Below are 27,492 nucleotides of genomic sequence, written 5' to 3' on the forward strand. Positions count from 1 at the left end.
ACAGGGCCAGTCATTTGACAAGGTAGGTGTTTATCTGCACAGCTCTGTCTTTGTGCATGGTCAGTTGTATGTAGCTTTGTCGAGAGTGCGCTATGCAAACGGTCTAAGGGTGTATGTTGCTGACAATGGAGACCAAGGAAAGCATGAGAATGGTAAAGTATACACTAGAAATGTTGTATACAATGAGTCTGGAATGAAAGTGATTTATTGATTTGTAACCACAGAACAGTTGGTAGAAAGGAATGACCTAATGTTTTAGTTATGTTCAAAAGCGCTATTTTGGTATACTATCCATTCATGCACCCGTTTTTGAAAAACGGGATAGCACAGTTGGTATAACAAGCAGAAAAGAACATTTGATGGAAGATTGAACTTTCTTTATGATATTTGTGAACGAAAATAGCGTAGCTAGTCTTATAAAAGATCAACGATAATAATTACGTTTATTAACTAATTCATGAATCGTAATTTTCCTTCACGTGCTAACTATGGATGATAAAAGCGATGCTGTTCTTTCTCAAAATATCGCGTTGTATCAACCAATGTGCCCGTATGAATTATAAATTCAGGAACTAGTATTGCTAATACTCTGATCCGTCATATATAAACGTAAATTCATTTCATTCTTCTCATTAGCCTTTGCATCATCATAGTTCAATTTTTTGGAGACTGTATTGTTTTTATTATTCTCTGCAATTTTTGCTATATATGCTGTTTCTATGTTCTTTTTGATCAAATTAACATATATATTTGAAAGTACGTACGTGTTTTGATCGAGGAATCTAAATGTCATACGCAGATCATTGAAAAAACTGATAAACTGTTTGATTGTTGCAATAGAATGTCCTTCTTCTTCAATTTTACCACTGTATATAAGTTTTGATAACTCATTAATAACACTATCATACCTTTTTACGCGCTCATCAATACCATTTTGGCGAGTCTTATCATCTTTTTTAGCCTTGATCTCACAAATCACGCTGTATAGATGGTAGAACATATTCATATGTGGTTTTACTGACTCGAGTAAATATTTAAACCGTTTTACCAGCATCTCATGATTCACTTCGTTTGGACCGTACTCCATTAGATCAAGTGTACTTACAATCGAATTATATGCACGTTGAAAATCTCCTAAAAACTCCTTATCTACCCTTCTATCAACAACAGCCAATAGTGCCGCGTACATATCGTTTAACTTGTCAAGATCTATCTCGATTATTGCTAGTCCTTTTTTGTCACTGGACTGACAATCATTAACAATTTCTTTCACTAAGCTGTGAAAATCATCGCAAAATTCCTTGGTAATCTCTGTAAACTTGTTCTTATCTGCGATTCCCGCTTGCTTATTGGCATCTATGATCTTCTGTAATTTATCTCCCATTTTTGATTCGGAATCATTCGCACATGCAGGAACATTTTTATAGTGAGTATTGTATGAAATCAACATATTAACAATCCTCCTTGATTCCTCTTGTAAACGATCGATATTATAATTAAGCGGCACATACAATTGCGTAATTCTCCATCTTCGATCGTGTACATTCAAAAAATTTACCGTACTCATACGATAATTTATAATTCCCAAACCATCCATCACTTGTTCAGTAGCAGTCGTAATAGCCGTTACTGTATTCATCCAAGCAAACAAGATCGACAAAATACATGTGCAATATTTGAATGTTAGCATGGTGGGCAAACTCTGTCATCTATTTATATAGTTTTCGTAATTTTATTTTGGAAGTCGACAATCTGTTGTATGATTGGACAGGACAGTCACAGAAATAGAAGCTACTATTTTTGTATTTGCATTGTGAACGAATGAAAATTGAGCAATTAAAATGGAAAAAAATGAATAAAGGATCGAATTAACAACGAGTACAGTGTGAAATGATTCTTTACAGATCAGTTGACACTATTATAAATTAAATTAGTTATTCTAACATCCTATTATTATGAAGAGATGCTATGAATGGTACAAATTTAGCTCAGTGCTCTAGAAATTATTATCCTACTCAACACTTTTTTACAATCAGTGAGTCATTAGAGAAATATAAACTATTTTGATGCTGTTTTCTTTTTAAATGTATCGGAGATTGTATAGATGAAGCTAACAAAATATTTACCTGGTAATTTATATAAAAAAGAGACGATGTCTTGTAAGCATTAGGTTTTGACCATATATATTTCAGGAATGTGTTTTTTCATCGTTTCACGAGCACTGTTTGTACATGTACTCATTTAAAACTTCGTTATGTAAGTGGTGATATTGAGCAAATACTATAAGATGCGTTACTATGGCATCTATTACAGGCTGAGAATTGGTACGATTCTCATTTTTGGCTTAATGCGATTGTAAACATCGCTCAAGTGATGTGAATATTGCGCAAACAACATGTTCTCCGAGATGGCATACCGAAGAAACTACTATTCCTACTGGAAATGAACCTTGCCGAATAAATGGAGTGTAAAAGGAACTGCCGTTATAGTTTTGTAATCCTCTAAACAAATCCTCGGCAACTATAACATTTACTCCTAGACGAAGACATTTTTTCTTGAAAACATTTTACAATTGGGACGATTCTAGAATACTGCCGAATTAGGATGATCGTTTTTGGAATTGCTTTTATGTTTGAACATTTTTAATCCAGATGATCCTCGTACAATACAGATCCTTGCGATAAACGCGTTTGATCGTAAGTAAGATTCCTTTAAATGTACGAAAATTAGCAAATATTCACTCTTATTAATGATAATTTGATGATTTAGCTCAATACAATGATGTTTGAACCTCAATTAATATTATTCCTAGATCTATATGTGCATTTAGGATAATCTTAAGGAGATAACTGGAACATGACCACGAATTATTATAATTAGAATGATTTACTCCTTATTTGTTTGAGGAAGGCATCATATTCAACGTTGGTATGAACAATTAATTGCTATTACTATCAACTTCAACTTTTGTGCCAAGTCATACCACTAGGTTATACTGCTTTTTACCAGTTTCTCTTTTTATCCGTCACAGAAGATACAAAACTCCTTTTACTGTGCTGTATAATCCATTTTATATGCCACATCCTGATCCGAATCGCTTCTCCTTACATTCACGCTCAATATGGAATGTATTTTATGATTTTGGATGTTCTGTATGATAGGATATTATTACATGTATTCGTGTAAGTACCGGTTACAGCTATTGTTCTCTTATGCCAACATCAAATAAAATGTCTTCCTTGAATAACAGCATCATACTCGTACGCACATAATACTCCGCATTTATTTTTCTCTTTTGTTCGAAAATGACACTTTCAAAGAAAGTTGTAAAATTTTGAGAAAACAGGCACCCATGGCAATTTCGCGAAACCTTCCGCAAACCTATACCGCCGATCTAACCTTTGAAGCTGTCTACAAAGACAAAGTGAAGACGATTAGTCTGTCTGACTATGCCAATAAGTACGTTGTCCTAATCTTCTATCCGTATGATTTTACGATTGTTTGTCCAACAGAGATAAACGCAATATCGGACAGCAAATCCAAATTCGAGGATGTCAATTCTGTTGTTTTATTCGTGTCCTGTGATTCGATTTACTGTCATCAAGCATGGATGAAGGTTAGTCGATCAGATAAGGGCATTAAGGGATGCACATGGCCGGTTATTTCCGATTATGATCGCTCTTTGTCTCAATACTTCAACATCTGCGAACCAGCAGGGAATTGTGCGCGAGCTACCATTATACTGGATAAGAAAAGAAATCTTGTGCATTTCAGTGTAGGTGATAACAGAATGGGACGGAACGTCGATGAAATTCTGAGGACATTGCAGATGGCCAACAGAGTGGAAAAAACAGGTGAAATGTGTGAGTGCAACTGGAAAAAGTAAAAAAAATGGCATCGTAAGATAAGTTTTTACTCGTGTCCGATGCGCTGGTATTAGTATTGCCGTTTTTACACTTCTGTAAGTGGTTCCTTAAATGCTAGAGCAGAGTGTCTAGATTTTATCCTGTTTTATCGTTACTTTAATAATTTGCGTGCGGCAAAGCTGAGTCTTGAGCGTGAATTGGTGGATTGCTCGGAAGACGTGAATACACCACTACTTTGTTTTTATGTGCTAAGTCGAGCTTTCTATTCGTTCCATCCCAGAGATGAGTGATGTGGGACGAACAGGAGTTGCAGCTATATTTAAACCTAACGTGTCCTGGTAATAGGTTTGTTTCATACTAGATGTTCTTAAGGCTGTATATCGCATTATTTTCGCTGTTTTGCAGTCCCAAGCATCTCGTCTTATGGTATATGTTTACACTGGCCCGTGAAGAAAGGTAAACTGGGCTTTCATTCTTGATTAAAGAGCCAAACTAATAGTAAATTACGTTTTTTGACAAAAATAGCTCGTATCGATGTACTAAAGTGATAAATAAATATAATGCCATAATACATAATTTGTTCGTGAAAGCTATTGATTTGAAGCACCTCACATCTCATACCTCAGTTTAAATCAAATTCCTTTATAATTCAACATCTTGGAAATTCTTCCCAGTGTATGTGACTTTGACGACCTTAAGTCCAAGATATGGTTTTGAATCTATCTGAAAGGTGGAAAGTTATCCTGTACAAGACCACGGATGCAGTATAACTTGATTGTATTCGTACCTATTAATCGGATAATCATATTCTCCTATGAAATAACCACTTGTACTTTCTCACTGAAACTATATAAAAGAATAGCGGGCCCTCTTAGAGAGTGTATATACCAATATTTAATTCAACAGCAACTTTTCATGTCAATTAATTCCTTGCAAATCAGCCCTGCACCCATTAACATGGGATTAATGATCATATCATTTTCCAAACAACGTTCTTAAGCTGGTCTGATCATTCTATAAATCGTGTTTTATTAACCCATCAGTTTTTAAATAGTGCTATCGCAGGTGGAAAATTGCTCATAAGATACATCCCATAGGGCAGAACCTTTTAAAAAGCATTAAATAATCATTACGCTCATTCGTAGGAGAAAGTCTGTCTCTTCCTTAGTATTTAGCTACAAACTAAGACGAAAATATCTGCAAAATCTTTATCGTTTCCAACCGTTTATCTACAACAAAAGAACGCATGCCGAGTGATATGCAGACACTTCGTCCCAAACTGCTACAACACTGAATACATGCATTAAATTTATGAATAGATAATTTATTTGAAACTAGCAATACCATTTCTAATCGCAACCGGGTATGCTTGCCAATTCAGATGATTAAAAGCTGCCGCACCAAAGCCGCTCTCAAATACCCGGAGAACGAATGGATTTCATCAGCAAAACCGCACAACTTCGTAATTCTCATAGTTATCGCCATTGAACACCAAATAAACTGCAAAATTGCCGCTGTCAACATAATTTGCGCTGGAAAACACAGTCACGGTCTTACCACCGTGATTAGTTCTGTAGCACTCCTCGAAATATTCGTGCGACCTCACGACCAATTTCAAATTATTTTCGCCAAGAAACCGTTCTGTAACATCCTGGCCGTAATGCACACCGATTCCGCGTCGTGATGGCTCATGCCCGGTAATTTCCATCGGGTCAGACCACATCAAGCCGGCTAACAAGCCGTTGCTGACCTTTGTCACAAACCTGTTCAACTTATACACGTCCTGGATCGTAAATCTATCAGCAGGTAAACCGCCATGCACGATAAATACGCTATCATTTGCTATCGTGCACAGTGGGAGCGCTTGAAAGAATACGTTGATGGCCTCGTACACAAACGTGCCGTGGAAAGGATACCGCCTTGTTATCTGGTCGTACAAATCGAACTGCCGATTGGTAACAGCGAACTCGTGGTTGCCTCTGTTCATGTGCACGTTTCTTGGATATGACAATTTGAGCAGAATAAAGAACACCACCAGTTCCAGGCCGCATTTTCCCCTGTCTACGAAATCGCCGTTGAATATCAAATGGTCTTCAAAAGATGCGCTGAAATTGTGTGTGATCCTTCGTATTGCCTCGTATGTACTTCTGAGATTGCCATGTGTGTCACCAAAAACATAATACTTCCCCTTTACATTAATTTTATAAACATTAAAAACGTTCTTGTACAGTCTGATGCCATCCAGCAACACCTTGAACACGAATTTTACATCAAGTGTTTTGCAGCTGAACGGTTTTTCAAACAACCCGCCGCTTATGCCGTTGAGCCTTGTGCTGCAGCCTTGCGCATCAGCACTCTTCACCTGTGCATCGTCCTGTGCATTTCTTGCGCAATTTTCCTTTTCCAAATTCGTATTTTCCTCTTCACCACAGCCGTTCTTAGTGCTAGCGCGACTCTGAACCTCCTCTCCATCGGTACTACCACTCTCCTTTGCTTCACTCACACCTTCCATGCTTTCATCACCAAATACACCGCATTTTCCCGTAGTTTTCGGTTTCAGATTGCACGTGTCATCATCAGCCAAGTCCACTAAGTAAGTCCGCAGTGTCTCATTTCCATAACAGATGTCGTTTACCTCATCACCCCAAACATTCTTGCAGTATTTTACGATATTGCTGTCTATCATTCCATCCACAGCGTTTTTCAGTTCTAGAAAAGGAGTTATGTCTTTTATTTTCTCGTAGTAGTACTTAAACGACATGTCACCGTTTCTTAGAAGATAAAGCGCCATTTTGGAACAGCTAAGATCATCTTCTCTGATATTACACGCCATCTGTGCATGTGCCATAGCACTGTGGATGTCATACTGTCTGTAATACACCGTTGAAATGTTCAGCAAAACAAGGAAGTGCTCGTTTTTCAGGAATGCAATGAATGCGCTGCAAATTTTGAGCCTAAGAACAATGGGAATTGCCATTTTCTTCCTCGAATCAATATAGCTGCCGGCAACATCATCGTTATTATATTGTATTTCGTTCTGTGCGGTCATCATCGCCATTTTGATTTCCCTCGCATACCATTCTGTCATTTTCTTGAGTCTCAGGACATCTTTTAACGAGTCCAAGTACAATGCCAATGCCGATTTGTAATCTTTGCTCTTAAATGCATCGTTACCTTTCATCCGTTTGTGGTTCATAAGGGTTCTCCAGTGTGGAGAATTGAAGTAAAATTATGAACTAGCAAAATAAACCGTTAATTGCAAAGCAGGATGCAGATTGTTGTGTAATAAATGAGATACGATGCTGCATCGTGTATAAATAAGCATTTAGTTTATCATTTATCACAAATATTATATTATGAATATTTGTGGCGAATACATATTAGCGCACACGCTTAGATCGATAATATCACACGGCAGTTGCGATAACCAAGCAGTAAGAAGAAAGTCATACAATTTATTATTTTGCACGGTACAGACATGTTTTTGTTGATGTACGTGCTGTGTTACAAGATATATCTACCACATTTTATTTCTCTCTCTTGTTTGATGAGCAATTTAGGCATAATTAAATATTACCATACCGAGCGACTGCATACAGGCATTGAATGCCCACTCGGTGCGCGCTAACCAACCATACAGGAGGGAATATCAATGTTATGAAGTGTATAAGATGGTGCTTAACGAATACGTGCTGGTTAGCATACGTAATGCTAACACTTGATGTTCTGAAAGAGGAGAATTGCGTTCATTTGTTCTTTCCAGTACAATCCATCGTTCAATTGTATCTTATCATGCCTGCAATGTAAATACACGTATCATTTTGGTATGATCATGTTATGTTGGCGGTGTGAAAATTTTTAATAAAACTTTTTATTTATATGACATCAAATTACATGTGATGGATTAATTCCGGTTCGGTAGAGATGATTTATGAGCCAGCAGATTGATGTGCTGCGGTAGGTGAAAACAGCTACGGTTCTAAAATTTTTGGAACTATGGCCCTTATCTTGTGGTAAGGAGGACCTTTTTCCACAAAAAACATTTTTAATTAGTGTGATGTAAATGGAGCAATTTCTGAAAATCAAGTGTAATACTCCAAGGTACGGTAACTATTGTTGTTTGAAAAGGTCACTTTATTAAGTGTTGATACGAGAGAGTAGTAGTTATAACAATCATATCAAAAATATTACAAGTTCACTGCTGAAGTAATTGTGGAAATGCTAAAATATAAAAATTTAATTACTAATGAATACCTGATAAGGTTTGAAGAAAAACGTTATACACATCATACAAATGAATAAGAGGTGGTAAGGTAATTCTTTAATGCAAAAATGTTACTATAAACTTAACAACGCGTGTTCAAAAACAGATCGTTGCATATTTGCTAGTACCATATTCATTATGGTGGATGTAAAATATATAAAAATATCATTTGGCTATAAGGACCAGCTGCTAAACTGAGGATAAAAGAAGTTTGGGTGATACATAAATTGGTGGCAAACTATAACAAATTAATGATGAGTTGTACCGTGAGGGTGATAGACATGTATTTAAGGACTCTACGGAAATGAATGATCGGATGTGCAATACTTGCTTTGAATAAAATGTGTGAACATTTAAATATCAAACAAATAATAACGGCCTGATTTCATAAAAGATAAGAAACATGCGAATGATCGGTAACGCGTGAGGAGCAAAAAAAATTGTACTGTGTGTAAATACAGGATAAAACTTGATAAGATAATGACTCAAATAAATACCATAATTTTACCGTAAACAGGTGAAGATCTGGTATCTAAAACATGCATTCGCAGTGATATGATCTGATACTTGATCTAAATACAGTTCAAGATAAATTTTGCTGATCCTTAATTCGTAGAATAGAAGCACATGAATTAAAAATCAGTAAAACAGATCGTAACGGAATGTTGTTGTCGTATGAGGAGATAAACAGATGAATTGAAAAAGAAGAACTTACAGCATTTTGTTAGCACATATTTGCTTCCCTAAAAAGGTTGCCTGCACTAACCAGGGAGAATAGCTGCGAGATACCGCAAAACACATACATCTGAGTTTAAATAGCACCAAGACATAACCTGCACCGCAGACATAGTCTCTATCTCCTTGGTGGTACACAGCCATAACTTCTAATACTTAACTTTATTAAATTCGCATTCTTCACTGCTTCTTCTCATCTTTTTCATTCTTTTCTCTGCCATAGCTGCAGTAAAACGGATTATGATTTTTGAACCTTTCATCTTTGAAGTAATCCTGCGTCAACTTCTCCTGCAATTTGTTTTTTATCTTTTCATACTCATCCTTAGGACACTCAACGACCTGCTCTGTTTCACTTTCCGCATCAGCATCTCCTCCTGTCATTTTGTCAGCCCCTCTTTTCGTTTTGCTTTTTGTTTCTCTTCCTGCCTCCTTTGTTTTGTCTGCTGTCTGTCTTGCGCTACCCTTCACACCTGCAAGTTTTTCCTTGGTGTTGTCAACGGCTCCCTTTGTTTTATACTTTGCTTTTTCACCCACTTCCTTTACTTTGTCGTATGCCCGTTCGCCTTTGCCCTGCATATCACCGCCTTTTTGTTTCTCATCGCTTGTCATTCCTTTTGTTTTATTTTTTACCTCTTCATACTTCCCTTTTGCAGTGTCTGCCATTTGTCCGGCTTTCTCTTTGACGTTTCCATATTTATCCTTTGCATTATCGGCCATTTCACCAACTTTGTCCTGTGCAGGTTTTTTCATCTCTTGTGTCTTTCCCTTCAAGTGCTCGCCTTTCTCCTTTGCGTTGTCTGCCATTTCACCGGTCCTTCCCTTAATCTGTTCGCCTTTTTCCTGTGCAGGGCCCTTCATATCCTGTGTCTTTCCCTTCAAGTGCTCGCCTTTCTCCTTTGCGCTGTCTGCCATTTCACCGGTCCTTCCCTTAATCTGTTCGCCTTTTTCCTGTGCAGGGCCCTTCATATCCTGTGTCTTTCCCTTCAAGTGCTCGCCTTCCTCGCCAGCTCTACCAGCCATCTGTCCGGCCTTATCCTTTGTGCTTCCATATGTCTGCTTTGCACTATCAGCCATCTGCTTCTTCTTATCATCTTGTCCAAAGTTGTTGTTCATGTCTTTGTTCGCCATTGTATTCCTATGGTCCTTTTTATTTTTGTTTTTATAGTGCGATGATGTTTTGATCACAGGAGATGATGTATTAAGGGGCACCAACCGATCACATATTCGGCAGTATCTACGAATTAGATATCACTGGCAGGTTTAATTTTGTGAACAAGAGTACATAACAGTTGTGCGTGTTGTTTAAAATGCAGTTTCTGTGTGATACTCGTGTATAAAGGAGTTCTCAAAGTCCAATAAAAACGTGTTAAACCGGCTCTATCCATTAAAGACGTCAGTAGCCCTGAAACGAATTAATATTGCTGATTTACATTGGTGTAATTAACTTGCTATATTGTAAAATGGTTGGTTCATGAGCTTTTTTTGCATATGATAAAACGAAAATGTGAAAAATGATTTGATAGGTATAAACGAGCATGATCTTCGGTGCGATTTGTACTTTATGTCAATCACTGTGTTTATGTGATCTATTCTCGTTACTCAACGATTTACTGCAATTCTGAGCACATGTTCTGATGTGCCAGTTAGACCGGTGATAGAGCAATTAATTCATCGATTTAGACCGTTTTGAGGTTTTTCGTACACAAACAAATATTTTACTAAATTTTATTGTGTGTTTGAGTGTCTTTGATTGAACATACTCTCAAATTTACTTTGTAAAGAACTTTGCACAACTGTGGTAGATGCAACAAGACCCTTAATACCGATGTTGGCAGCTCCTATGGTGCAAAATATTCCAATACACGAGCACGAAAGGCGTTTTTAGCTATTCGATAAATAAGAATCGCTCTTTCAGCACCATGAACAAATCGGAGAGCTGTCACCACAAAATTCTATTTGGTAAGTAAAAATCCTACCCGTTAATTGAATGAATGTCGACCGATTTACCAAAATATCACCAGTTGGCATTACTCCGTATAAATTGAAGATTTTGGTATGAACAGTGCTAAATCGTGTGAGCTGTTCTTCTACACTCCATCCTCAGAATTAAATCATGCCTTAAATGGATATTCAATCGGATTCTCCTGCGTATAGAAATGCGAAGGCACATTGCCATGAAGTATACAACATCAAGCACAACTTGCCTGGTTGCCATACATTTAAACAGTAGCTGGTGCCGTGCTCATTCCAAGTCTCTGTCACTGTCCTACAACACAAAGCATAACAAGCTATGAGGTGTACCTTTCCAATGTCTTCACAATAAAGCTGCGCTAGTTCATACACCATTGATTAATTTTATTAGGCATGGCAATTTTGCGACAGATAATGATCCACAGCGCTGTGAAACCACACCAATAGAAATAATATCCCTATTTTTTATCTTTGTTATACAGATTTGTATCCTATTTAGTTAGCACTCAAAGTTAGGCTAGCTATCACATACTGTAGGTTGACCATATTTCACGGTAACACCATGATGTTGTTACCACGGATTCTGTGCACAGAATTAGGTACTGATGCCATGTACGTGTGAAAAGCCTCATATGATTGCAAACCGGTTAGTATGAGGAATATCTCATCTAATAAATTGTGATGGAAGAGCTAAATAAACGTACTTTCGATAGGACTAAGACATGTTAAAAGTAGATGAAGGACTTAATCGATGTCATTCTCATTGCAAAAATGGCATACTTTACTTAATGTTGAGATTGTGAACAATAGTACCAGCAATTTTACCGTATTATCGTCTATTAAACGGAATTTATTGTGGAACCTGTCAAACACATCAGAACGAATTGCCAGGGCACGTGTTTGAAGAGTAAAATTTTTGTTTCAAAGGTTTAAAATCCAATTTACTTCAGAACAAACCTATCCTGTTGGTTCGATGAAAACAATATTCGATACGTATCAGGAATCATCGGGCTGTGCTCCGCACTACGGTTTAATATGGAATTAAGACTGGTGTAATGTAACAGATATAGGAGTATTTTTTGCTAAAAGCATGTTTATTAGGCATCAGAGCAGCGCATGGTACTGATACGTGTGTAACACGATGTCTGTAATTTTTGTGGAAAGAAACTCATTTATGTTGGCATGAAGGGGTAACAATCCTAGCAATTATGCGCTAGGATTTGGGACATACAAAATTTAAGCGGATAGATTTATTGAGAACCTTAATTCACACTAATACAAACGAATATTTGCTGATGTTCAGCAGTTAGCTGGCATCTGATGGCTATAATGACCAATCAGAGTAATTATATCCATGTTTGAGGATGGGTATAAAGACGAAAACTATTTTTTGCTAAGAGTACAGGTAAAAATTAGTGGTTAAATTAGTACGCTGCGCAGAAACTGTCTATGAACGGTTGGTACCTACACACCTTTAATGTTGAGGTGTTCATAGCAGTGGTACAACAGACCAATCGAGTACGACAAAAATGAATAAAACGTAGAAAAATGAATGAATAACAGGAATAGCACGGTTTTAGCAGCTACTGAGGTACCATGCACGGTTACCGATTGAACTGCCACGCAGCACGGATATACACCATGTACCTGAGTTATTCAGTCGCAGGCCCATGCTTTTATATTCCGTAGTTTTTCTGCGTTTCTCAAAAATTTTACCCTTCACCTTCATATGCACGATGCACCTTCTACTCCACACGAACACACAATAATGAACCAGGCAACCATAAACATTGGCACAATAGGCCACGTAGCGCACGGCAAGTCAACGATAGTACGAGCAATAAGTGGCATACACACCATCAGGTTTCGTTCAGAATTGGAACGAAATATCACCATCAAGCTGGGCTATGCAAACGCTAAAATCTACAAGTGCGATGTATGTCCGCGACCGGACTGCTACAGCGCCATGAACAGCTCATCGCCTTTCTCAATTTCGTGTCCGAACGACAGCTGCGAGGGCACGAGCACGTTGATCAAGCATGTTAGCTTTGTCGACTGCCCGGGACACGATGTCCTTATGGCTACGATGCTCAACGGAACCGCAATAATGGATGCTGCTCTGCTTCTTATTGCTGCGAATGAGCCTTGTCCCCAACCACAGACACAGGAACACCTCTTTGCAGTGGAAATCATGAATCTAGAAAAGTTCATAATCGTGCAAAATAAGATAGACTTGGTGTCAAGGGAACAGGCACTGGAACAGAAGGACCAGATAGTTGCGTTCATAAAAAATACAAAGGCTGAAAACTCGCCGATTGTTCCGGCATCGGGTCAGCTCAACATCAATGTATGTGCCATTCTCGATTTTATCGTTAATTATTTCCCTGAACCGGAAAGGAGCAAGGAACACGATGTACGAATGGTGATCATACGATCCTTTGATGTTAACAAACCGGGGTGCGGCATAGAGGAGCTCAGGGGTGGCGTTATCGGTGGGTCGCTCATCAAGGGGGAACTGCACGTAGATGATGAAATAGAGATCAGACCGGGCATAATACACAGGAAGGGCAACAAGGTAGAGTGTAGGCCGTTCATAACACGGGTGACATCGCTTCAGGCAGAAAAGAACCTGCTCAGCACAGCACAACCCGGCGGTTTGATTGGAGTGGGCACGCTGCTTGATCCATTCTTCTGCAGGGCTGACAAGCTTGTTGGCCAGGTGATGGGTAGAAAAGGCGAACTGCCCGATATTTTTGTGGAAATTTTGGTTTTTTACTCGCTGTTCCAGAAGATTAGTGGCGTTGATAAACGGACCGACAAGCGGAATCTCATCACGCTGAATGAGCAGATACTTGTTAATATAGGAAGTACAACCACAGGATCGACAATCATAAAGCTAGAAAATGACAAAGTGCGACTCAGCCTTGTTAAGCCGGCGTGCTGTGAGAAAGGAGAGAGAGTTTCTATCTCTAAGAAGATACACGGGCACTGGAGGCTTATTGGCTACGGTGTTGTTTTGGAGGGGGTTACTGTCATGCCGGTGTATGGCAGCGATTAAAATGTTTAAACAATCTGATTTTTGAGAACATTATTGCCGTAGTATGCACTCTGTCTTCACCTAAACATTCCATGGGATGAAAAGATAGGATAAACTGCACCCTATACGGGTTGAAACACTATTAAACATGCGTTTCTGGGCAGTTACGATTTGCTATTCTGATTATTTCAACTATGTCATAGCATCCCCAATTTACTCTGATTTCAAAGGATTTGCATTCAAGAATTTATTGGCGCACGATTTCCTGTAACACGCTACCAATCAATTTAAGATGACTGTGTTCTTTGTATATTTGATTAAGAGAATTTAGTATTTTGGGATAGACGGCTGAAATGGTTGGAATGGTGGTGTAAAATTGCAATATCAGGTTGTTGATTGTGCCCAAAGTCTGGAATACCAAAAAGCTGTAAAGTTTTGTTAATTTTGTGGGTACTTCAATTGTTTACGTTGGCAAATCGATACATCGCTATGCTGTGACTTGGACATGATTTTATAAATTAAGATGGATTTAACACTAGTGAACAAACTCATCGCAAAATATCTGAGCAATAACATAAGCAATGAACACGTTGTAATTTCTATTTTCCACATCATTTTAGCGAGAGCTACGCAGTAGTCTTAACTAAACATAGTGCTAAATACGATTATCATCATTTTATTATAATGTGCTATGTATTTAGGTTCGTGAGCCCCGATAGCTCAGTCGGTAGAGCATCAGACTTTTAATCTGAGGGTCTAGGGTTCGAGTCCCTATCGGGGCGGATCTTTTATTCCATCATCTTGATCAGCAGTACTCTGAGAATGATCCGAATGCTCGTGCAGCGGTTCAAGCGATGGGCAAGATGCAGAAATCGATTTCTTTTACAGTGTTCAAAACGATAGTTGTAAAATACAATTTAGGCTTTTGTTAATGCTAAGCATGCGAACAGTTATGGTTCATTCCGTTGTCCATCAGAGACTCATCGCTTTATTTTTGATTTCTTACGTGATTGGTTCTTTGCAAGCAAGTGCTAATTGTGTATTCTCTCACAATGTTTCATCTTAGGATACAAAACCACTCCACACTCGTTTTACATGGCCAAATCTAAGTACTCGCTTCGGTCGCGAAGGTCCCATAGATCCCACAGTAAACTGCGATGGACACCCTTTAGATTGATGATATCGGCTATACTCTTAGCCGTCAGTGTGGGTTTCATCATCTATGTCCTGATTCCATTTATAGAAGGTTTTATCGAATTGCAAAATTTTGCGAACTTGTTATTTGTTATATTGCATGTTTTTTACATGTTTAACGTGGCCACTCTCAAGAAGAAAAGTCAGTGGGTGTTCTGGGTTGCAAGCTATCTTATCTTGGATGCTGCATCAATACTCTTCGTGTTTTACGATTCTATCTTTATTTAACACATGGTTGGAAGGGAGCACAATAGAAGAGTTTCTAGCGTAGGAATATGTGACCACGTGCAGATATTAGTGGCTGTTGTATTTTTAATTATGTAAATCTTTGTTGAAAACATTTGTTTTAAATTTGTAGATGTAGTCATGACAGGTGTGTCAAAAGCATTTGTAATTCTGTTCGGTGCTTGGTAATTACTTTAAATTTTATTTTGGCTGTTCTGATGCACAAATTTGTAAAAATGCTGCTTTACGTCACTAAATAAAATTAAAAGCCACAAAATTGATGATTTGTGTTGAAGATGCAAAAGTCATCTAAACGCGACACCCAACAACAGCAATGTTGATTTGCTTGCACATGATATGCCGTATAAAATGGGCCATTCATGTTTTCACAATCTTGTGGCTGTGAAAAATGTTTTTGTAACAAATTTCGTGGCAAAACGAAAACTTGTGATCAAAAGACAAAAAACTGAATTGGGCTATTGCACACCGGACATGTCACTAATAACACCGATTTTAGAAGAGTACAAGCTGGCAGAGGAAAAAGTGGGATGGGTCCTATCTTTTCTGGATCACGTGACCACTATAAGTAGGCGAACAGCTGAGCTGTATTTTCGCTGCACCCAAATACCAAGAAACACGCGTTGGCAGGATGTAAGTATAATCAACATTGTGGAAATGATGGACAAGTCAAGGAATTCGTTTGACGAACTCACGCGAATGTACGAAATTACCGTTGTGGTTGAGTGTAAGGCTATTTTAAAGAAGTTGCAGGACAAGATCAGCGAGCTGAACGGTCTGGAGGACAGATTTAACAAAGCATTGCAAAAATACTTAGATGACCTGATGGTTTGTAAACAGAACCATTTGGAGGCATGGTCTAGCGGGATTGTCGATACCTGGCTGACAGAGAAGGAATTGAGAAAGGCATTAAAAAAGTACCTGGATGAGAATGAGGCGTGGAATGAAAATTTAAAGAAGGAAGTAGCTGTGTATGACAAAGAGCTCATCAATATATCGGAGAAATATCATGAAATCATAACTACAAGCCTAAACATACAAAGAAATCACTATAAAAGTCTTTTGATGTGCGGCGAGGAGGTGCTTATTGATGAGCAGCGGTTTAAAAAAGATTGCTTCTTCGACTTTCCAGAGAATGAGGACTGTTCAATGAACAACAGAGAGGAGAAAAACGAAACGAAATTTGAGGATGCTTACGAAGCGATAGTGAACGACATGAGAAGCAGAAATCCCGAGATAACAAGAGATATCAACGTGAGAAAATACGGGATTTTTCGCGTTAGGAGGAATTATGACATAAAGCATGCGCTGGTAATAGTGACTGAGACTCAATTCGTACACGCATATGACCTTGACAGCATTGTACTTTACCTGGAACTTTCAGACGACCAAAAGGCTCTTCTCAAGAAACTAGGAGATTACAATCGCGGCATATCGTTTTTCTTTGGACGAAACGAATTTCTGAACACTACGGAAGAAAAGCAACTCGTTTTTTTTAGCGAACACGTATTTAACCATTTCAATGTGAGCAGAGGGATACTGAAAGGATTCCCGATTACCATCAAGGACAAATTAATCAAATTGGACAAGGATAAAAGGGAGCTGATCATAACAGGACGGAAATCTCCGATGCTCAAAAACCTTTTTGTATCGAACACCATAAAGATCAAGTCATTTGTGCTGAGAGACGCGTATGAACTGTTTTTTTCGTTTTGTAAAACTGCCGAGAAAAAGGGAGTGGAAGTGAAAGAGGAGGAAAATGATGAAACTATGCCTGATGGAAGCAAAATAATCAGCTACAAAGAAGATGAGAATCCCTGGATCGGTGAGGAGGAACAAACATAAAACTATACCGTGCTAGACATCGAATGGCAAAATAAAACGAGTATTATTTGTGTAACTGTATTTACAGATCTGATTTACTGAATTTTCGCACTATCAGCAGCATGAATGGGTGATAAAACAGTTTGCAAGTTGCTGAGCAAATAAATGTACAGTAAGGACATGCCCTATATGCGGAGTTGTTTCTGAATACGTGATCATTTCTAAAGAGTATTGAACATCAGATTGTTCAATACTTGCGCAATGAATCTTAAAAACACTTCGGAATTAACACAGCATTGCTAAAGTGAAAGTTTTAACAACTTTTCACTTTCAATTCGTGAACAAAATTTTTAAGCAACTCAATCACGGATGAGTGTTATTGATTATGTCAATACCAAGGTAATTTACTTAATGTCAACACACCTTAATTTCTATAAATTAATTCAGAAAGTTCTGCTCTATAATGTAGGTTGGTATTCCAAACGGTACGCTTTAATACAAGTTAGATTAAACTTGCCATTTTAGTTCGATCTAAATACAAATCAAATTAAGTTATAAAGTATTTTGACAGATGACTTATATTACCATTTACGTATTTATGTGCCTGTTAGCTGAGCAAAAATGGCATTAAAGGGTACACAAGTCCATATTTGGAAATTCTATGGAATTCACATGTTCAAAAGTTTAATGATAGGCATATGGTGGTATATCAATTTGCATGACGACATCAAAGACCACGAAATCGCTATAAAGAGTAGTTTCCTCATGACAACGATGAACATATATGGTATGTGTTTCATCGTGCATGCGCTGCTTCACAGGAATGTATTCCAGATGTATTTGTACACATATATCTTAGGAATTGAATGTCTCCTACCTGTGAGCAATATCGTCTTATTTCTGGCGAACAAGAAAATTTACGAAAGCATATTTAGCACAGCGATGGTGTTGTGCAATTTAGGCGAAATATTGTACAATGTGCATGTCTTCAGAGCCGCTGAATGCGAATTCTTTTGGTACTGCTCTAAACGAACGGGACTAGACATACATATGAAAGGTAAGTCATTTGTTTAATTAATAGAGGCGTTTATAACGCGCAAAAAATTCAATGTGAGCCTGCATCTTTACATTCTGAACGTAATCATACTGGTGATATTCAACGGACAAGAGTTTACATATGTGTGCTTACTTAGGGCCAATCAAATATCTATGGCTATCATAGCTGGGAGTACGATATTCATACGGGCTTCTTCGGTTGTAGAAAGCTCAAATTTGAGAATATTTTGTATTGGCCTCGTATTTTTCAATTTATTATACTGCAAATTGCACTTGGTCAGTTTATTCATCGTTCGTGTCGAGGATACATACAGTATATGGTAAGTGTTCATCTTTAATTGGTTTTAAAGTCGCGTTATTCTCGATATCTGTACTAATATCCTGCCACGTGATGTACTATGCAATGAGAGATCACAAAAACTTTCACCTAGGTGTAGAAAAGATTATGGAATGAGGGTGAGCAGGTATGAATTGATCGAATTTCGGCTTGGTTGAATAAATGGGTTCTGTAACATGTAAAATCGATACATGCATTCAATTATGTATCCTGTTATAGCATTTAAATACCTGGAATAGGTAACGCGGTATCTAAACATAACCACACTGGTGTAACATATGGGCGGATCAGCCCAAAACAAGAAGTTGAATAAATGACTCCGACTGGTGTTGTTCAAGAAGAACAATCCACTTTATATTGGTATTATGAAGTAAAGATCTCAGTAATAAGACAATAGTAGGAAAAGATATTGCTAGGCATTATTTTTTCTCACCAAAAGCATGTTTATTTATCTTTTCATCCATCAATAACATCCAAATAATACTTGTAATCATTTTAAATACGGCCATTCAACATAGAAAAAGCTTTTTTCCAATGCAAACATCCCTGGCATGGTTTCTGTATCATTATAGCCAGGCTACTCTAACCCTGCATACCAAGTATAAATAAATAAAATGACCTTCCTCACTGGTAAAGAAGATCAAACACACAAATCATTATACGAACAAAACACGCATTGTGCCATCACATCAATTTCATAAAAAACACCGAACTTAAGGGCTTGCCATGGAAACCTCTGAGGATGAAATTGAGACGGAACCACGTCTTCCATACGCCTACAAACTGATACGCAAAATCGGTGAAGGAACGTACGGTGCTGTGTATCTGTCAGAGTTCAACTCTCAAAAATATGCACTCAAGAAAATTCTTAATACGAACGCAGAGGATGGTCTGCCCGTGATGCTCGTCAGAGAAATAAAAATCCTGAAAATGGTTGAACATCCTAATATAATAAAGTTAGTGGATATAGCAGTTGTAGATAATGACCACGGAGTACTACCCGGAAAAGCGGTGTTCCTGGTTTTTGATTACGTTGAAAACGACCTCTTACGGCTCACAATGTCTAAAAAATATGAGGAACATGAAATCAGAAAAGTTATCGGGCAAATACTCACAGGTGTAAGGTTTTTGCACAGCCGAAACATCATGCACAGGGATATTAAGACAAGTAACATTCTCATAGATTGTGATTTAAACGTTAAAATAGCAGACTTTGGGCTGAGCAAGCACATGAATGATAGCGATGCCGTTTACTTCAGCGATGAGAATAATGCTGATGACAACCCCGTGGAGAACAACCTGACAGCAAACGTTGTTACCCTATGGTACAGAGCACCAGAGATACTACTAGGCGAGAGCTATTCCTATAAGATTGATATTTGGTCAATAGGCTGCATACTAATGGAAATGGTATTGAATGCAAACGTGATGAAAGGAAGGAATGTGGATGATCAGCTGAAAAGGATAAAGCGTGTATTGGCACGTCTTGGAGGGTATTTTGCCGGTCGGAGTCGGAAACTGTACGAACTGGGAGGCGGTTTGTTGGGATATTTTGAGGAAGAAAGGTTCAGCGCGGAGGAAGCATTGAAATGTGAGTTTTTTAATGAACAAGAGGCAAAGGGAAGGAAAAGGTTTACAGATAGGGAACAAACCAAGAAGTGATTGATCATTGCATGGGTACCGATGCAGAGACACCAAAGATAGTTATTTGACAACATAAATGGATGAAATAAGAGAACACGAAATCATCAAACGCACGGTGCGAATAAAACGACACGCTGCACGAATAAAATTTGATCTGCAAGCAAAAAACAACGATTTTGAGGGTGCATGTGGACAGGCTCTGACCCATGTTATGTTCAGAATGCCCGCCATAAAGGATTATTCGTTATTCTACCGGTTACTATCATTTCATTACACATCCACTTCTTCATCAATACCACAAATGGCGTACTTTGGTCTAAAAATTGCACCAATCACAGTTTTACCTGCAGAGGAAACAGCCCTGCCTCCAATGAGTTAACACATCTTGTTCTTCTCACACATCTTCTGCTAATACAACCTTTTCGGAGCAATGGGATGTGAACTTTGGGCATCTTCACAGGTTCATCTATCAAGAGGGGTTCAACTCCAAAGTTGTTGTGATGTATAGGACAGTCTTTCCGCTCAGCTGCCAGGTATCATCTCACATCGCTACACATTATTCAATAAAAGTGTTTTATCACATCACGTATCGCTAATCAAAAGACCTGTCCACAAAGTTCAAGGGGTGATAAAATTCATTTTTTACGTTCTGACCCTAACCCACCAAAATGATCATAAATTCGCTGAACCAAGCAACAAACACCCTCCGAATTACGCCTACTCACCCCTCCGACATCCATATTCTCTTCCAAAATCTGTGCACATCCCATACAATTACGATGTCCACCACCCGCAAGGTAGAAATCAACGACCAAAAAAAGCGCGTATCCATAAATCTTACGATTCGCGTGTGCACCGTAACCATTGACCTTGAAAACAGCTCGTTGTGCGTGAGAGGACAGATTGCGAGAGAGGCTGAGAATGTGCGGATGGGCTCTTACCATAACATGAATATCGGACTGAATGATTGCTTTAGTTTGGAAGTGGGCAGCGATCTATGGCAGATGGTTGATCGATTGGTGTGCGATATTGTTGTTTTTATGGTGGTTATCATGCGAAATGGAAGGTTTGAGATTGGCGTTGTTGATGAGTATGGTGTTGAGTGCAAGGGGACGTACAAAAAAAAGGATTTTACAAAATTTATGAAAGAAAGGTGCACGAATGGTGCACAAAAGGACGGTGAATGTGATAAAATGGAGATGAAGCAAGCGAGCAGACGGCACAGAGGCAAAAAACCTAGCGGTGATACGCACCGTTCTATCACAAACAACTACCGGGTGAAATACATTGTTTGTAATTTCGATGTTTCGCTGTTGGTCAGCACCAACATACCCGCACACACTATCAATATATCGAAGGAACACGAAAAACTTCCTTTCAAGGCACTGGTCGAGAACATTCTGTCTAGTTTGACTAATACAGCGATTCCATTCATCAAAGATCTTATGGCGGCAAACCGGTTCCTAAGAATGTATGAGCAGGCCGATGATCTGATAGCGCTGGGCGTCAAGGATGTTCTTTCTGCCATCGAGTTCTCAGCGATTGAGACCATGATTGTAACAGTCGGGTTGTACTGTTCTTATGATGTGGAGGAGAGAGAAAGGATCAGGAAAATGGTTGAGATGGTTGGGAAAGCAAAAAAAGTAGTTATTGTTAGCGATGGACATGCCTGCGGTAAGAAACTGAATGATATTGGTGGAATTGGTGCCATTTTAAAATACAACTACAAAGAAAATATGTGAGAAAAAGCTTTCTCTTCAGAGATTCTCCACATTTATCGTGTACAATCCCGAAATGTGATGCAATATGCACGCAGAAGCTTTCATGTCTTGTGTGATGACAAGGAACTGTCCATCTGTATGTGACACTATGGATAGAAAGGTTCTGAGCTTCAAATTTTTTTGAAGCTGGTAGCTCAGTAGGTATTAGCGCTTTGCAGCGAGTAATTGTTCGATTGGTAAAAATTTTTCATAAGATCAAGAATGCCTTCGTCAACATGATATGAGAGGTAAATAAACGTGTTTTTGTCCTCAAAGGTAAAGATAGATGGTAGTTGACAGCAACTATCAAATCACGGATAACTGTCCATAAAAAAATTAATCGCGATGTTTGTGTGTATATCAAACGGTAGCTCCGCACTTCAATCCCTCAAAAGAGTATTTTCAATATTTTGCACCGAGAATCCGCAATTACTACCGGTTTTAGCACCAGATGAACAAGAGCGGCCATCACCAGCAATAAGTACCTAAAGGAGATATTTTGCTTTACAGAACAAAAAAAGTGCCAATTATTCATATAAGGGCATATTTTAGCGATCTTAGTGGGACAAAGTAAAAGAAAATATTATGTGCTATATTTGAAGTACAATTTAGAAATAATTTAAGATATAACGGCTCAACGAGCAACGAACCATTCATTTTCATACTTTCGTCATTATTGCCGCAAAATCTGCTTTGTATTTTCCTTCATTATTGCCGCTACAAGTTGCTCATTTTCATATTTTTCGTCATCAACACCTACTGTGCCATAAAAGTACTTTGTGCTATTAAAAAGATAATTAACAAAAATAGTAAGTTATAAACAAGACATACACAGGGATAAAAGAGGGAAAAAACAATTTGAAAATTTTAAACAGACACAAAACAGAAATAATCGATCAAAAAAGACGCAGAGATAGGCACAGTGTTGTCAACAATGGGCACGTAGCACTATCTGTATAAACTGGTGTATTACATTTCGTATTGACTGGTACGATAGCACAGCTTGAAGAGGTGTGCAGTGACTGAACGCGGAATAACAAAATAAACCGTCATAATTAACCTGCACATATTTCTGATCATAAATATGTTTGTACAAGCGTCTTGTTTGTCGTATTTAATTATTTTATCGCCATTTGATAGATCTCGTGCTCGCATCAGTGGGAGATGAAGTGTGGAGGTAACAACGGAATCTATAAATAGGAAGTTTATCCCCACGGGTCATGGAGAAGCACGAAAATGAGAACAACACAAATATTTGCTCGCGTTGCAGGAACGAAATGGGAGACGATGGACTGGACATTGCGAGACACGACAACAAAAAAAATGGGACTGAGCGTGTGAATAAGAGCGGATCGGATGCGATTGATTGTAATGACAGCAGAAAAAGCAAGGCAAAGCAAGGAAACGTAGAAGAAAAGGCATATTTGAATTTAATTGAACATGTGATTGCCCACGGCATCAGAAAGGAGGATAGAACCGGCACGGGCACTATTTCACTGACAGGCCAAGTTCTACGATTCTCCCTGGAGAATAATGCGTTTCCCTTACTCACGACGAAAAAAACGGCCTACGATCTGATTTTGAAGGAGCTTTTATTCTTCGTAAAGGCACAAACTGACAACAAAATATTGACCAGCCAGAATGTGAACATATGGAACGCCAATTCAACCGATGAGTTCTTCAAACAATACGGTATAAACAGACCAGCCGGTGACTTAGGACCTATCTACGGCTTCCAGTGGCGACATTTCGGTGCACCATACAAAACATCCTCCGATAACTACGATGGACAGGGCATCGACCAGCTGCAAAACATAATTGATGAGATAAAACGCGACAAGAACAGTCGGCGACTTATTGTTTCTGCATGGAATCCCCTTTGCATTAAAGAAATGGCACTTCCACCGTGCCACACTATGTACCACATCGTGATTCTGAACGACAAAATAACACTCATATTGTACCAGCGGTCGGGTGATATGGGCCTGGGAGTGCCGTTCAACATTGCATCGTATTCCATTCTGGCTGCAATGATCGGCTACATGACTGGGTATGAGCTGGGAGAGTTTGTGCACGTCATTGGTGATGCACATGTCTATTCGAACCATGTGGATGCGCTTAAAACGCAGCTGAAGCGAGAGCCGTACGAGTTTCCAAAGCTTTACATTCGACCAAAGAGGAAGATCGAGAGAATTGAGGACTTCGAGTATGAAGACTTTGAACTGGAGGGATACAGACACTATGAAAAAATAACAATGAAAATGGCCGTATAATTAAAATGTTCTGCTCCTTCATCTTTGATTGTTCTTAGGATCAAATACGAGTTGCCACCTCAAAGTGAATCGATTTACCTTCTCAAATATGCTTCATTCAAAAAACTGCTGAATCAGCTTTTACAGATCGTTAATGCTATCTTACGTGCAATAATTGTGAGTTAACCCTGTTTACCGCATTCAAAGATCGTTAATGCTGTCTTACGTGCAATAATTGTGAGTTAACCCTGTTTACCGCATTCAAAAATGGCAATGAACTCAACACGCCTAGATGATCACTTCTTTTTTACAATAGGCAGACAAAAAGACTTGTGTAGTGTTTTACAGCCAAAAATTGTTTATTTGTTGCATAGTCTTGCGGGTCGACTCCCTTCAAAAATAAAAAACACCTTTTAGGAAACATTTTCCCTTTGTTTCACGGTAGCATTGTCCGTTTTGTACGCCCCATTCAAAACTGAGGGATGTGTGACCAAAGTGGTCAAATTTATGTTCTCCGATAAGAAATGCAATATTTGACAGCTCAATGTTTATTTTTGTGACAGGAGAATGGTTCTAAACTTAGAAACAGCTGTAGACTTTGAACGGCAGCTGCATGGTTCGTCCATGAACCAGTCAGATCAATTATACGGGTCGGTTGAGTAAACACACCAACTGCGGTATGACCGAGACGAATAGACTCTGAGTAGAATGTTTGGTTCGTGTCCTGCTCATATTCTCTGCATAAGCGTAACACTTCGCATCCTGTTCACAAATACTCCGCTTGTAGCATCCGCTTTGTAAAAAGCATTTTATACAAATGAACAGCATTAAATGTTTTTTAATGCTGTTCATACAAGCATTTAAAGCAGAGCATTGGTTGAAGAGAGAGTTGAGCTGGTAGTTAAAGCAACAAGCTATTTGTTTAAATCTGTGAGCCATGCTGTCAATACAAATTCGGTTCATTGGCTTGGTTGATTTGTTTAGCAAGAATGAAAAAAACAAAACATGCTCGATATACCGCATGTGAGATCGTTGCAAATATTTGTTCATCAATGGAGTACAGCAGTTTTATTAAAATGTACGGGAGTGTGCACCAGGGCATTCTGGTATTGCTGGGCATAGGTACGTCAGCACGCAGTCACCATGTTTATGCCGTGGTATATCAGCCATTCTACAAATATCAATATCACTTTATGAAACAATGGCGTTGAATACGCTGCTCATTCCGAACCTTTGGCTTATCATTGCAAAACATGACAGGGTCTTGTACCACCGGACACCCGCACATGGAGACAAGCTGGTCATACAGCCGGCACCACACGGTTTACAAGCACAAAACATGACCAATCTGTTTATCTGCAGCAAATGATCATTGCACATTCATCAGCTATTTTGTGATAGCCATTTATCAAAATGACTTTTTATAAAGGAAAAAACGAGCAGTAAATCATGGCAGATAAGAAGAACGTGCAGAACATCATAGAGGGAATAAACAAGCGGGAGGAGAGCAAAAATGATAAAAAAACAAGACATGTGAATGGTTATGTGGGCACACACAATGTGAGTAGGTTGGCATCCGTGTTCGAAGAGAAAAGCTGCTATGGCAGGGTTAAAAGGATCAAGGAGAGACTGGGACTGGATGTGAATGAGCAGGGTGGACAGGGATAACCAATAAATTATTTTAATGGAGTCGACTGTGTGAGAAGACATAAACTTGCTGTGAATAGGCCGGTACTTTTTGTAATTCGTGATTATTACCGGTATTTTTGTGAAGATTGTTATTAAGATGGTTAATCCCGGCAGGTTGTCTCTTTGGTTGGTGCTGTGTGTGGAGCGGAATGATAATTTGTAGCAAATAATGCACCGGCACACTACGGGTAAGTAAGGATGTGAGCTGCTGCTGTTGTGGTTTATCGCACTTTGGTTGATGATTAAACGGGTAGTTAGCAAAAAATGGTTGCATCTTTTAATTATTGTTTTCGCCGTTCGGCAGTGATGAAAAGGACATTAGCTGAACGTTAATGTACCTCTTAAACTTACAAACTCATTATTAACACACGATAGTACCGTGAAATGGTTAAGATAACGAAAATTTTGTAAGGAACATCGTATTATGTACTTGTTTTCCATGGTCAAGGCGTATTCTGCGAACGTGCAAAACATTGCAATACGTATAAAATGAATGAAATAGTACGGAAAGAATGGACCACTCGTAAAAAGGCTGTGATTGGTGCAGTTGCTTTATCATAGGTAGTTTAGTGATGCACTGATCACATCACGTGGAAAAGCGCTGTTCAGTACCGTTCACACGATAATAATTGCACGCTATCAAAGATCGTAGACCTGTTCAGTATAAAATTTGCACATCAAAACCGGAGTTGCTCTATTGCTACATTTTTACGCTCCGTAATTCTTAGCCCCTAGAAACGGATGCTGATCGATTCAGACGTAGACGACCAGGTACTTAGCCATTACAAACAAAAACGCTTGTCAGAACTGAAAAAGGGAATTCCAATTCCATCCATCACTTCTCGCCAGTCACTTCTCAACACCATAACAACTCAGCGTTGTATCATACACTTTCATAATCCTGAATTCGCTCGTTGCCAAATAATGGACAAGAAACTTGCAGAAGCCGCTGATATCGTAGGTGATATAAAGTTTTACAGGGCTGAGGCGCAGTTGTTTGAGGATGTGTGTGAGTATTTGCAAATTAGAACGCTGCCATTCCTAGGATTCTTCAGGGATGGGAAGTGTGTGGATGGAATTGTGGGGTTCGAGGGTTTGAGTGGCGATGATTTTAAGGCAAATGAATTGGTTAAATTTATAAAACGCAGTGACATCAGCAAGTGATTTGGTTGTATGGAGGTGAAAGGGGATGCTACGATAAATGCTGGTGTGATCGAGTCGTTAAGCTGTGTGCCAAGTGATGAAATGATTTATGTCGTGTTTATCATGGTTCAGTGCTCTACCATGGCATTGATACCATTTGCAGGTATCGATTTAATTCCCGTGATCATAGGTTAAAAAGCGTATGGATGCAGAGCAAAATTCTTGTATGAGAGAGGAATTGCTAATGTTGTGCTCGTATCGCGGTGCCTAAATAAATTATTTTCATATATTCTGGTGTAGACCTAGTGGAATAGCGCAGTCACAAATTGAAGTAATAGTAAATTTATTTTAACTCTGAGAATAGCACGGTCAAAACGTGCTTCAAGTCCATCATTCACACATAATATGATGTTTTAATCCGGTATTGCTCAGCACAAGAACTGATCGTGCCATACTATCCGCTGTTTACGCTCGTGA

At 38.7% G+C, this 27,492-nt stretch overlaps 14 protein-coding genes and 1 non-coding gene across 15 annotated transcripts; 11 read left to right on the forward strand and 4 right to left on the reverse strand.

Annotated features, from left to right (window-relative positions):
• Nucleotides 1–272: 272 nt before the first annotated feature.
• On the reverse strand, nt 273–1,690 carry VCUG_00154 (uncharacterized protein; the record flags this gene model as incomplete). The annotated part of the gene is made up of 1 exon (XM_008074984.1): nt 273–1,690. One exon carries the CDS (start codon nt 1,688–1,690, stop codon nt 566–568), a length of 1,125 nt encoding a protein of 374 aa, XP_008073175.1. The 3' UTR covers nt 273–565.
• Nucleotides 1,691–2,730: 1,040 nt separating this feature from the next.
• Nucleotides 2,731–4,421, forward strand: VCUG_00155 (uncharacterized protein). Its single transcript, XM_008074985.1, has one exon. The coding sequence runs from the start codon at nt 3,353–3,355 to the stop codon at nt 3,884–3,886; it is 534 nt and encodes a 177-aa protein (XP_008073176.1). The 5' UTR covers nt 2,731–3,352; the 3' UTR covers nt 3,887–4,421.
• Nucleotides 4,422–5,174: 753 nt separating this feature from the next.
• VCUG_00156 (uncharacterized protein) lies at nt 5,175–7,062 on the reverse strand (the record flags this gene model as incomplete). The annotated part of the gene is made up of 1 exon (XM_008074986.1): nt 5,175–7,062. One exon carries the CDS (start codon nt 7,060–7,062, stop codon nt 5,308–5,310), a length of 1,755 nt encoding a protein of 584 aa, XP_008073177.1. The 3' UTR covers nt 5,175–5,307.
• A 1,946-nt stretch (nt 7,063–9,008) lies between these two features.
• On the reverse strand, nt 9,009–10,045 carry VCUG_00157 (uncharacterized protein). The gene has a single exon (XM_008074987.1). The coding sequence runs from the start codon at nt 9,991–9,993 to the stop codon at nt 9,046–9,048; it is 948 nt and encodes a 315-aa protein (XP_008073178.1). The 5' UTR covers nt 9,994–10,045; the 3' UTR covers nt 9,009–9,045.
• Nucleotides 10,046–12,525: 2,480 nt separating this feature from the next.
• VCUG_00158 (uncharacterized protein) lies at nt 12,526–14,033 on the forward strand. Its single transcript, XM_008074988.1, has one exon. It carries the CDS (start codon nt 12,566–12,568, stop codon nt 13,892–13,894), a length of 1,329 nt encoding a protein of 442 aa, XP_008073179.1. The 5' UTR covers nt 12,526–12,565; the 3' UTR covers nt 13,895–14,033.
• Nucleotides 14,034–14,582: 549 nt separating this feature from the next.
• VCUG_02783 lies at nt 14,583–14,655 on the forward strand. The gene has a single exon. It is a non-coding gene; the product is annotated as a tRNA-Lys (tRNA).
• Nucleotides 14,656–14,989: 334 nt separating this feature from the next.
• VCUG_00159 (uncharacterized protein) lies at nt 14,990–15,369 on the forward strand (the record flags this gene model as incomplete). The annotated part of the gene is made up of 1 exon (XM_008074989.1): nt 14,990–15,369. A coding segment is annotated over one exon (306 nt), but the record flags the coding sequence as incomplete, so codon positions are not given.
• A 280-nt stretch (nt 15,370–15,649) lies between these two features.
• VCUG_00160 (uncharacterized protein) lies at nt 15,650–17,155 on the forward strand (the record flags this gene model as incomplete). Its single annotated transcript, XM_008074990.1, has 1 exon — nt 15,650–17,155. The coding sequence occupies one exon, from the start codon at nt 15,650–15,652 to the stop codon at nt 17,153–17,155; it is 1,506 nt and encodes a 501-aa protein (XP_008073181.1).
• A 600-nt stretch (nt 17,156–17,755) lies between these two features.
• Nucleotides 17,756–18,208, forward strand: VCUG_00161 (uncharacterized protein; the record flags this gene model as incomplete). Its single annotated transcript, XM_008074991.1, has 1 exon — nt 17,756–18,208. One exon carries the CDS (start codon nt 17,756–17,758, stop codon nt 18,206–18,208), a length of 453 nt encoding a protein of 150 aa, XP_008073182.1.
• Nucleotides 18,209–19,253: 1,045 nt separating this feature from the next.
• On the forward strand, nt 19,254–20,189 carry VCUG_00162 (CMGC/CDK/CRK7 protein kinase; the record flags this gene model as incomplete). Its single annotated transcript, XM_008074992.1, has 1 exon — nt 19,254–20,189. One exon carries the CDS (start codon nt 19,254–19,256, stop codon nt 20,187–20,189), a length of 936 nt encoding a protein of 311 aa, XP_008073183.1.
• Nucleotides 20,190–20,247: 58 nt separating this feature from the next.
• Nucleotides 20,248–20,550, forward strand: VCUG_00163 (uncharacterized protein; the record flags this gene model as incomplete). The annotated part of the gene is made up of 1 exon (XM_008074993.1): nt 20,248–20,550. The coding sequence occupies one exon, from the start codon at nt 20,248–20,250 to the stop codon at nt 20,548–20,550; it is 303 nt and encodes a 100-aa protein (XP_008073184.1).
• Nucleotides 20,551–20,839: 289 nt separating this feature from the next.
• VCUG_00164 (uncharacterized protein) lies at nt 20,840–22,259 on the forward strand (the record flags this gene model as incomplete). The annotated part of the gene is made up of 1 exon (XM_008074994.1): nt 20,840–22,259. One exon carries the CDS (start codon nt 20,840–20,842, stop codon nt 21,911–21,913), a length of 1,074 nt encoding a protein of 357 aa, XP_008073185.1. The 3' UTR covers nt 21,914–22,259.
• Nucleotides 22,260–23,071: 812 nt separating this feature from the next.
• Nucleotides 23,072–24,204, forward strand: VCUG_00165 (thymidylate synthase; the record flags this gene model as incomplete). The annotated part of the gene is made up of 1 exon (XM_008074995.1): nt 23,072–24,204. Exon 1 carries the CDS (start codon nt 23,152–23,154, stop codon nt 24,202–24,204), a length of 1,053 nt encoding a protein of 350 aa, XP_008073186.1. The 5' UTR covers nt 23,072–23,151.
• A 621-nt stretch (nt 24,205–24,825) lies between these two features.
• VCUG_00166 (uncharacterized protein) lies at nt 24,826–25,233 on the reverse strand (the record flags this gene model as incomplete). The annotated part of the gene is made up of 1 exon (XM_008074996.1): nt 24,826–25,233. One exon carries the CDS (start codon nt 25,231–25,233, stop codon nt 24,826–24,828), a length of 408 nt encoding a protein of 135 aa, XP_008073187.1.
• A 1,364-nt stretch (nt 25,234–26,597) lies between these two features.
• On the forward strand, nt 26,598–27,283 carry VCUG_00167 (uncharacterized protein). Its single transcript, XM_008074997.1, has one exon. The coding sequence runs from the start codon at nt 26,614–26,616 to the stop codon at nt 27,034–27,036; it is 423 nt and encodes a 140-aa protein (XP_008073188.1). The 5' UTR covers nt 26,598–26,613; the 3' UTR covers nt 27,037–27,283.
• The last annotated feature ends 209 nt before the right edge of the window (nt 27,284–27,492 follow it).

Source organism: Vavraia culicis (assembly GCF_000192795.1).
Source record: "Vavraia culicis subsp. floridensis unplaced genomic scaffold supercont1.2, whole genome shotgun sequence".
NCBI lineage: Eukaryota > Fungi > Microsporidia > Pleistophoridae > Vavraia > Vavraia culicis.